The sequence below is a fragment of the Gloeophyllum trabeum genome (assembly GCF_000344685.1).
Source record: "Gloeophyllum trabeum ATCC 11539 unplaced genomic scaffold GLOTRscaffold_00006, whole genome shotgun sequence".
NCBI classification, from domain to species: domain Eukaryota; kingdom Fungi; phylum Basidiomycota; class Agaricomycetes; order Gloeophyllales; family Gloeophyllaceae; genus Gloeophyllum; species Gloeophyllum trabeum.
The window spans coordinates 1,901,674-1,913,092 of NW_006920415.1; the positions used below are offsets into that span (position 1 = coordinate 1,901,674).

At 49.8% G+C, this 11,419-nt stretch overlaps 1 protein-coding gene across 1 annotated transcript; it reads right to left on the minus strand.

Moving 5' to 3' along the window:
• Window positions 1-8,859: 8,859 nt before the first annotated feature.
• Window positions 8,860-9,921, minus strand: GLOTRDRAFT_40987 (uncharacterized protein; the record flags this gene model as incomplete). Its single annotated transcript, XM_007867331.1, has 3 exons — window positions 8,860-9,208; window positions 9,280-9,499; window positions 9,552-9,921. Coding segments are annotated over 3 exons (939 nt in total), but the record flags the coding sequence as incomplete, so codon positions are not given.
• Between the last annotated feature and the right edge of the window lie 1,498 nt (window positions 9,922-11,419).

Below are 11,419 nucleotides of genomic sequence, written 5' to 3' on the forward strand. Positions count from 1 at the left end.
TAAATTTTTTTGAATAGTTTATTTCTCCTCCCTAGAGCTCATTTGTAGTCACTATTTACTTAGGACTGCTATACGCAGGAAAGCCCTCAGGCGGTGCCGGCGGCACGGGAGGTCACCTGACTTACCTACCACATTAGGTGTTATTTGGTTGTGTTGATTGGAGGGTGAAGTAAGTCCAACTGCGGCTGGGAACCACAGTCGCCCTTTTGGTGGGATGCGCGTGACACGCACCAACTATGAGTGGGACTTTGTGATTTTTTTTGTTTTTTTTGGACAAGTGATATGGCGTACTGGCAACTGACAATTGGTCTAGCCCCAGTACACCCGCTAAACACTGTGGGGAGGGAAACCACCATAAATAATTGCACAAAACACATCGATAAAATGTCCTAGCCACTTATTTCGACCGGAGGGAAGTGGCCGAGCCATTTATTTCCATACTTGGCTAAGCCAATTCCAGGTGTGACATTTTTACTATTGGAGACGCGTGCCAAAGCCAATTATTTAGCGTGCATTGAGTAGTGATTCTGAATGATCCAAGTAGTGTTCTTCCGTGATCCCAGCAATGCTTTCCATTGTTTAATGGTTTTAGGGCCCTTGGGTTGGATGTTCCAGTGCGCGAGGTAGTGCCTCCCAGTGTGCAAGGTAATGCCCATGTGACTATTGGTGAAATACTACACATATACAATACATATCCAGGGTCCAGCTACGGCACTTGACTACGACCATGCTATGACCTTCACCCAGCTGCCCAGCTCAGCCTACAGGAGAGGCCACGAGCCCGCTGATATGCACTGACACACAACAATCACCAAGGACCAAAAGGAATAAACCTAAACCCCGTGATATGGGTGAAGGCGGTCCGAGACAACTGAAGGGTATTTAATAGTTCGAGGGGGAAGGAGGAGTAAGATGCCATAGGGTAGTCCGTAGGAAGACCTAGAAAAATAAAACAAAACCTTGACGCCTGAAACAAACACTAAGGGACGCTCCGGAGTATTTATCTCCGAAAAGTCGCAAACAAAGTCGCAAACCACGGAACCGAGTGTAGGTTCGGGCCCACGGGAGTAGAAATTGCTAGAGAAACTTGGTTAATTTTATTTCACTATGTGAGACTCACCGGAGCTAATTGAATCGATGGCGGAGATAATTCACTCGACGAGTCAGGCCTATTGGCAAAGCTAGGATCGGTTATAATTCGCTAGGTTCGACGCTTTCGAACTTCTTGGGTCGCTGAGATCGTAACGCTAATTCTCTGAGATGGTGAAGTCGAAACTTGTTTTTCTGTACGCTACTTTGTACAATTTATACTACAGGAATGGCTTTGCGACCGTCCGGAGATAAATAACAAATAACCACCGCTACCCACAGGATTGCTCAGCACTTGCCGCCGCTATACCATGCACCACACGACTCCCTTGCACTCCTACTTGCCCGTCCCAACCCCTAGAGGTCGCCTTGATGCTCTGCCACCTGATGTAAGCGGTCCCATCACTCCGTGCGATGCGCCGGTCACGTGCTAATTACCTCCGGCCGCTTGCTGACTGATGCTGACCTTATGGTGACTCGTATGCGTCCGCACCTTCGGTATCTTGACGGAAACGAGGGGGAGTGAGTGCTGGAGGGTGGGCATGAGGACGACGCCCCTCGATAGAAGTGTTCGTGGGCCCCGGAGCTAATTCAGCTAGAAGTCGCATTGGTTAAGTCACTCCGGAGCTCCTGTTCGCGGAGATAAATCGTGGAATGGGTCCGTGTACGCCTCAAGGATGTTAGGAAGTCCGGAGCTAAAACAGAGCAAGTCTTTAGAGCCCATAGAAGCCTAGAGGCATGTGAGCGCTGTGTCGAATAAGCTCCGGAGGGCTTGTACGATGCGCTGAGTCCGCGTTTTCGGGAGTCAGACGATCCTGAGGCTTATCACCGCCTCCACCCATACCACTGGGTGTGTTAGGTTATTTCCCCTTGGTCTTTGGTGGCTGTTGTGTGTCAGTGCATATCACCGCATTCACCCCAGTTGGTGAGATATGGAACATCAGCCCATTTACACATATACTTTCAGTGGAATATCTCCATGGGTTCATCATCAATCGAATTCTGTGTAGCCATATGAAAGATATTACATATCTGAGCAACTTTTGTTATTGCACTCATACATTATCTGGTGTTTCCGCAGACTAGTTTGTTGGCAGGTGTGGCCAATGTGTGACAGAAGTGGCCTACAAGCTCCTCAGTGACAGCCATTGATAAGCCTCCAGCATCATCTGACCTCTGAAACTGCGGAATTAGTGCATCCACTCACACCCTACAGAGTCTATTTGATGATGCACTCACAAGTCCCTACGCTAGGATTGGTCCAAAATATTTATCGAATTAACTCCGGCCTTCCTAGCATCCTCAAGGCGAATGCTGATCACTGCCAGTCATTGACTCTGAGGTCAGACACTTCAGAGTGACTCAGGATGCAACTTCAAGAATTAGCTCCAGCAGCCACGAACTCTCCTTCGTCTCCATCAATTTACCGGGCTTGTGGACATAAATTCACGATCATGAGGCCAGCATCAGTCAGCGAGCGGCCAGAGATAATTAGTGCGTGACTCGTGTGTTGCACAGCCTGAGGGGAGGGTTAGGGCAGGAATTGACACCTCAAAGCAACCTCTGGGAGCTAGGGAGAGCATGTGGAGTTGCAAGGGAGTTGTATGGTATGTGGTATAGCAGCAGATGATTGCTGAATGGTCAGAGAGTTGTGGCAAATATTCATTATTTATCTCTGAGCGGTCACATGGTCACTTCTGTAGTACAAAATGTACAATGTACAGTAAAGTAAAAACAAGATCGTTCTTCACCATCTCAGTGTATCAGAGTTAAAGTCTGAGCCACCCCCAAAGTTCAAAAGCATCGAACTTGGCAAATTGTGACCAATCCTAGCTTTGCCAATAGGCCTGACTTGTCGAATTAATTATCTCCCTCATCAAATATTAGCCACAGTGAGTGCATTATTAACAGAAATAAAGATACAAAAGCATCGTTAGGAGGATCCCATCCCCACACGCACTATCCTATGATTGGAGTTGGTGCTCGCGGTACTGTCTAGTAGCGACCTTCAGAGATAAATACTCCGGAGCATCATTTCATTATTTGTTACAGGCCTCAAGGTTTTATTTTATTATTCTAGGTCTTCCTACGGAATCCCCTGTGTTGTCTTACTCCTCCCCACTCTCTCGGCTTTATTATTACCCTTCAGTTGCCTTAGAATGCCTCCACCCATACCGCTGGGTGTGTTTGGTTGTTTGCTCTTCAGGGTTGTTGTGTGTTAGTGCATATCAGTGAGACTGGCGCGTCACCCTGCCTCTCATGGTTTGTTTTTTGAGAGGCACAATGACGTACATGACAACTGACAATCAGTACAGCCTGAAGCACCTGTTGCTGTAGGATTAATGTATTAGATCCCCTTTGTTATCGTAAAGCCTTTTACATTGAATAGCCTTTACAATCATCTGTAATGTATTAGATTTCCGAGTACCCTATGCAGTGTCAGGCAGCCCTGCTGAGCTTGAACACGACAGCCCCGGCATCCCCGGCATGGAGATCCAAATCGGGATTTGATCTGAGCTGTTGCCAATAATAGGTGGGTAGCCATACCTGGCCCTGCAGGCCCCAGAAAAATACGGAATAATACGGAAAAATCATAATGTATTTCTTGGGACAGGCATCATGGTGCCGGACCTATACATAGCGTGGGAATGTGTCTAGAGCGCCACACAACAGCTACTAGCAGCTGATATAAAATCAGGAAAAATGCGCAAAAATCTGGGAAAACTCATGGAACCTGCTGTGGATAACGGCACACCTGGACAGCCCAGACCTTAAGCCTAATAAGGCTAACCCAACCGACCTCCGGTCAAGCCTAACAAGGCTCAGTACCGCCTGCTGATTGACACCAGCGGTCGTACTGGGGGTTGCTGCTGACTTCGTATAACTAGTCCTGTACCGTGTATGACGTCGTATGCTCAGGCCATAGAGCACCGTCAAGGGCGCTGTCGGGATCTCCCGGGAATACTGTCAGGACCCAAATCAGGAAAGCGTCAGGATGGCACGCCCAACGTGATGCAGCCGTTAGCCTTACTGGCATAGCACGGTCTTCACTTTTAATAGTCACATAGTCATAGGCTTCTATAATTCATCTAGCTACTAATATGTAGTGTGATAATAAAGATTGTGTAGCCTATATAGTTAAGCAAATAATAACAGCCATCTGCATAGTGAAGACAATCAAACTTAGAGGGCGGAAGGGCCGGAGAATGATGCAAAGCAAAGGATGTTCCCCTGGCACAGCACCATTGAGCCCGTCCAAGGTTCCGAGAGGATGGGGTTGGCGGCGCTGGAGCTCGTCCATGAACATGGCGAGGTCACCGGTCGGGAAGCATGACTCGTTGATCATGCCTGAGGAAGAGGGATCGAACACTGCTCCGGCCATGGCACCAGGGTCATCACTTGGAAGGAGGCTCTGATTGACCCCAGCAAAGTTGGCACTGGTACGGAGATGACCAGGAAAGGTGCAGTCAGGGGTGGTGACTTGGGATGCCACATTTTCGCGGGATGCTGCGGGTAGAGGAGGGATGTTCTCCTTGTTGGAGACATACAAGATAGCCATCGCACTTGCCAGAGCCATAAAAGAAGGCATAGACGGCAGTGACCATGCATGTTCGGGCCCCACGACAGCGGCTTCAGATGGAGGGGCTTCGCCGCGGGCTATGACCTGGCACCCCGAGTCTCCGCCATGAGGTCCAATGACACTGACCCCACCCGTATCCGCCTCACCATTGCCACTTTGGCTGGTCTCCTCTGCATCCGACTGCTCATCGTCCTCGATGATCTCCCTGCTCTTGGGACCCGACATTGTTTTGCTCTTCTTGCTCGCAGGCCCGCTTGATGATGAGCCCCTTTTGCGCGCGATCTCCGCAAGCTCCAAAGCACCATCGCCCTCTTCAACAGGTCGACGGTCAAGCATGGCAACTGGATCATCTGAATCACCCCGCGCATGCTCGCTGTTCAGTCGCACCAGCTCATCAGGGGTGATCGCCTCCCAGTGCACCGTGCCATCTTCCCATAGCTTGTGCAATCACTGCAGTTGAGACAGCCGGGTGGCGACAGCACTGAGATTTCCAAACTGAATGTCAGTCGGCCAGCCCACGATAATGACACAGCGCATCTGCACGATCCTCTTGCAGTACTTCGTGTACTCCATCTTGACTGTCCTACTGCTCGTGATACGGACTTGATAGGCATCAGCACAACATATGCCTGCGCTGAAATTAGTACATACCTAGTCCTTCTTGAATAAGGTCTCGGACCGTGGCTCTTGTTTCCGAAACAGCAGATTTGTATGTGATGGCCGAACCTAAAAGGGGATCAGTACTGTACTCAGTAGCAAGACTGCAAAATCACCTTTGAGGCCAGCAAGCGCATAATGTTCCATCTTGGTTAAGAAATCTTGGGGGTCGAGGTTGCGCATGGTGCTCAGGTAGTCCTTTACACCTTCGGTAGCGAAGAAGGCGTTCTGCCACACCAGGTCAGATGTTCCCCTGCATGCGAACATCAATACTTCAACACCTATTCGCAGCCTAAGCCCTTGGGTCTAGATTGGCTCGGTTCAGCGTCTTTCCAATGGGCTGAGTCCCTGCTAAGCTCACCTCATTGGTAAACGCCTTGAAGACAGCATTGATATCATTCACCTTCGACCGGTTATTAGGCCTTTGAACCATTGCATCCGCCTGCTGAGCTTGATTCAGCCTCTCGGTCAAGGCCTCCTTCTCGCTTGCTGTGAGTGCCTCGTAGGTCTTCCGGAGCTCGGGGTCTCTTACGCGCTTGATCAAGGCGTCTTTTCCTGTCATACCTGATATCTGCGTCACTATTGCTGCCATGTAGGATTCCAGGCAATTAACGTACCGTCATCCCCACAGAATTTTACATATGCATTCCAGGGGTGCGCTGCCCGTGTCGAAGACAATAACTTGGTCTTACCCAGGGGCAAATCTGCCTCGACACTCTGTACTGATCTGCTGTGCTTTTCCGCAAGATTAGCCTTCATCTCGTCGATTCTCTCCCATAGCTCGATGAGGTCAGTGGTGTAGAGTTGCCTTCTCCTCTGCTGAGCAGCCTTTAGACTCACCTGAATGACCCCTGTGGGCCGAACACGCGACACTGTAACTTCTGGCTGCACGGCAACAGGTGCCGCAGTGTCTGGCGGTTGATTCTCGGGCTCCCGTTGAGCCTTCTTCTTGGACTTTGAGCTTCGAGCTTTGGCCATGAATGGTACAGAGAGGAGGATAGTCGTTTTGAGGGCATGTACTGCGCCACGCAAGGCCTTGGCCTGGGGAGTAAATGAGGTCACGTGCCTGCACCAGTTAGATGAGCTGCTATTTGGTATCATGTATAGGTAGCAATACTGTACATATTGAAACAGCTGTGAGGACTGATCATAGCAAAGATAACATGTACATGGTTAGTACTGATGCAACAAGGAACCAGATGAACAAAATGACTCTGAGGCACCGGTAGACCCATTGCAGAAACGGCTATTGCACCATGAAACAAACAATATCTCAGAACGTAAACTGTGAACAAAGTAAAGGGGCATTACCTTAGGCTGTAGCATCTTCATTTCCTCTATGTCCTCCTGCAACGCCATCGCCACCTTGAGTGCATCTTCGGCATTCAGGCCCGCGGCCGTCAGCCTCTTCTCCCAATGATTCCGGTGCGTATTGCTTGTGAGCTCACGCAGGAGCATGATGATTGTATCATCGAGGCAAAGGGTGTCAATGAGCTCGTTGGTATGAGAACCAATGCTACGGATTACATCCGGAGCTGCACAGAGTATAGCCATTGAAACTTTAAGAGGTTGGAATGGAGCCGTGATGGGAGCTGAGGAAGCAGAATGGACAGTAGATGGAGGTCTGGACGAACGTACAGTTGCGCTGGCAGCGCCTTCTAAGGATAGTGTGCCTGCTTTGTCATTGTGGGTCCCAAGCGTGTCAGACCCCACTGTGCTGGATTGTACGTGACGCACACCAGCCTGTGTCGAACGGCCTTGGGCTCTTCCTTGTTCATGGGTCTTCTCAAGCTTGTCCAGCATTCTTTGTGAATTACCATTGGGCACCCACCCGTCATTGAGCAGCTCGTCATCATCCACCAACACCTTGCTGGTGGGAGCATTGGCAACAGACTTCTTTGCCGCAGGAGCTTTACCTGCCGACTCTAACGCGCACAAGAGAAATGCGCTCTTGAATTGGTACCAGGCTCCACCCGAGCGAGATGCAGGAGGGATGTCAAAGGGTGCAGGTAATTCCACTATGGGTCTGGCGTTTCGCTCCCCTTGGTAACCATAGAGCAGCGGAGGGGTACCGGAAGCTTCATGCCTAGCCTGGATGGTCTGCAAGTGTTTGAATGGAATTTCTTTTGCGAAGATCCCAACAATTTCCGAGATGGCGTGGTCCAATTCCGCGCGATGCCCTGCACCCAGCTCGCGGGGTGGGAGGTATGTATCAATGCAAAGATCCTTGACAGTGCACGTCTGACTTGTTGGCAGGGTTCCAGGGACTCTGAGAACCATGGTGAACCCACCGTCTGCCCTGTCCAGTGCTGTTGCCTTTGATACTTCAACAATCTGCCATGGAATGAATTGTGCCAACTCACGGCATCGAATATATCCTCTAACATCTTCTTCTGCTCCCGAAACCCCCTCTCGCTTGCTTTCTCGTACGACTGTGATGTGTCTGCCAATGCGAAGTGGTTCATATGAATCCCGTCCTTTCTGCCGTGCAGCACGAAATGCTTTGCGTCGGCATACATCCCGTGTTGATTCAAAGCCTGTATTGCAGCTTGTGCATCAGCAGAAATGGAGGTCATCAGCCTGGTAGGCAAGTTTGACATTGTAGTGCATTGTAGGTGGGTTTTCAAACGTATGCGGGGTCGAGTGGCTGCACACGCAGAGTCGATCGAGCATTCCGCACTGCCAGTATGTGTCCGATTAATGTCCGAATAGACAGTCTCCCTCATTGTGACCTCTCCTCCCCTCTTCATCCCATTACAATGCAGGCGTATGTCTTGATCATGCCTCGATGCCTCACCTTGTCAATGGTGGGATAAATTATAATCAATCCAAACATACACCAGACATAAGTGTACACCATAGAATACAACATTCAAGTTATCCTGAAATAGTCTCAATGAACGTAGTCATATCCTCTACCTGCTGCGAGAGCTCGTCATCATGCTGAATATCCGCTACCTGCCCTTCATCTTCTATTGACTCTGATGATGCACTCCTTGACGCACCAGAACAGTCCGAGCATGAATTCCAGCCCAAGTCGGTTGATGGTAGTGCACCTAAACGAACACCTACATCTGAAGGGGCAGAGGAACCATGGAGTGCTGAAAGGCGGTCGAGGCGCGCGATATGGACAGCGTTGACATTGCGGCGCAAGACCCATCGCTTTCGGACCTTGGATGCTAAAGCAGGATCTGATTCACCTAGCCTTCCAATGCAAGCAGTGGTAGAGTCCGTTTGATCTGCTATAAACGTCCGCAGACGGTGCGCCTCAATGTCCAAGCATACAATCTCCTCCTTGGCCCACTCCAACCTTTAACGTGAGCTCCCGCTGTGTGGGCTGCACCCAGCTCACATTGCAGATGTCAACGCGTGAGTGCCATAGTAAGTCGAACTCGCCAAGGAACGTATACTCAACAATCTCCGTCCACGAGAGCTCTGGACACAGAGGAGAATGAGCGTGAGCAACAGCGTTATATTTCTTCAAAATCGCGGTGGACCGGTGTTGTAGTGCCTTAGTGATCTGTTGAGGCAGCTTATAGCCTGCGAGAGATTGTTAACTGTAGTATCTGCATGCAAAATCTGTGCTTACCGGTGCCTGACAGATTGAGCTTCGAAAGCTCAAAAAGGCGCTGGACTACTAGGCGCTCCAGCTCATCAAGCACCTTTCTATACTTCCGCTCCCGGAGTTTGTCTTTCATCTCTTGATAGTCGGTGTTCTCGGGCGTCCAGCGTGTCCGAAGCTGGAGGGCAGCTTTCAGCTGTGTAGCGGTGGTTTCTGCATTTTCGAACTTCGTCTCTGCTGAACAGATCGATCGTCCTGCACTCATGAGGGACTTGTGTAGATTGGGGAGAGCAGGCGTGGTTGTGAGGTACTTGAGATGCCTTCACGCAGACTCTAGAGCCTCTCTGCGAGCAGATTAGAACAGCCAGTGAGTGCAATTAAGCGTACATACTGTTTCTTCTCCACCTCTTTGAGAGCTTCCATGTATTGGAACCGGAGACTTTCCTCAGGCAGCTCCTTCTTCAAACTTTGCAGGTAATCTTGCTCTTGTTGAACGAAGTCGTGGCAGTCATTATCCGATAGGCCCAGGCTCTCCTGCATCCGACGGATCTCAGGGGGATGGGTTTCGATGATCCGCAGCGCTTCACGGTAGTGGTTTGTGAGAAAGGTTGCTGAATACACCAATGTTAGCAATACATTGCTCATTTATGGGGCAAGACTCACACAATGCCTCATATTTGTCAATGTTCCAGAACGTGAGATGTTCGTCAATAGCTTGCTGGCGATGGAACCGTGAGGCGTGTTGTGTGCCCGATGCTACAGCATTGGATGCCGAGAATACATGTTCACACCCCTCAAAGTCTGAACATCCCGTACCCTCGACATACGTAGGGTGCCACCGTAGCTGGCATCCGCGGTTATGTGCGTGGCCGTGGAAAGCACCAGCCACAAAGCGAAGGCCATGCTCCTTGGCCTTCGATGCCAGGCTGCTCCGGGCGACTGTACCGTCAAAAGCGCACCCAATGTCATACCCTATACAGATCTTTTTCCCATATAAAGCAATCAATCTATCAACAATCGCTAACCCATATTTAGCTCTGTCTATACAATGAATGATATGCCAAAGATATACATCACTAACACGTACAGTTCCCCACTGCGAACCATGTCACAGATCACCAAGACTATGCCATGACGGCATGCCGCAATGAACAGTCCAGATTCTTCAAACAGTGTAAACATACGCTTGCACTGGTCGGGACCTGCGTTACGCCACCACTCAATACAGGTTGCTACCGGATCATCAGATCCTGGCTCATCCTCCCAGTCATCATCTGGGTCTTGATCAGTGGAGTCGTCTTCTGCGCCATCTTTACTAGTACCCGGGTTGCGCTGGCATGGACGCATGAGATTAGAATGGGCAAGAAAGAGAGCGATCACATACCTTCACGTCATCCTTGAAGCGGTCGACATACTCCCTACTAATCCAAAATGGCCCTCTCGGCTGTCGGGAATCTATGCGTTCGAGCCACTCCCGAGATGCTGGGTCCAATCGCTTGAGGGAATTATTCCCGTCCATCTCACAAAGAAGTGAAAACTTCAGGGGGGGCTCATCCTGTAATTTATACGCACACGTTGGACAAGCGTCGTGATTCTGAGCATCGGGGTAATCCTCATTCATAGCGGCACGGATCTGCGCATCGACACGGGAGAGGACTTTGGGGTAGATGTTGTACGCGATGGTGAATTGCTCACATAGATGTCGGTGATAAGGAATCTATGTAGTGCATTAGTGATCATGAGCAAAACGCCAAAGCCGTGATAGGTACATACATTGTGTAGATGGCAGAGCTTCCGCACCTCACCCTGTACACTCAGTCGAGGGCAGATTCGGTGGGTCTGGCGGTATACTGCCAGTGTGCGGTGATATGCACAGACACACAACAATCACCAAGGACAAAAGGAATAAACCTAAACCCCGTGATATGGGTGAAGGCGGTCCGAGACAACTGAAGGGTATTTAATAGTTCGAGGGGGAAGGAGGAGTAAGATGCCATAGGGTAGTCCGTAGGAAGACCTAGAAAAATAAAACAAAAACCTTGACGCCTGAAACAAACACTAATGGACGCTCCGGAGTATTTATTTCCGGAAAGTCACAGACAAAGTCGCAAACCACAGAACCGAGTGTAGGTTCGGGCCCACGGGAGTAGAAAACGCTAGAAAGACTTGTTTAATTTTACTTCGCTATGTGAGACTCACCGGAGATAATTAAACCAACGGCAGAGATAAATCACTCGACGAGTCAGGCCTATTGGCAAAGCTAGGATCGGTTATAATTCGCTAAGTTCGACGCTTTCAAACTTTGAGGGTCGCTGAGATCGAAACGCTAATTCTCTGAGATGGTGAAGTGCAAAACTTGTTTTTCTGTACACTACTTTGTACAATTTATACTACAGGGATGGATTTGCGACCATCCGGAGATAAATAACAAATAACTGCCGCTACCCACAGGATTGCTCAGCACTTGCCGCCGCTATACCATGCACCATATGACTCCCTTGCACTCCTACTTGCTCGTCCCAACCCCTAGA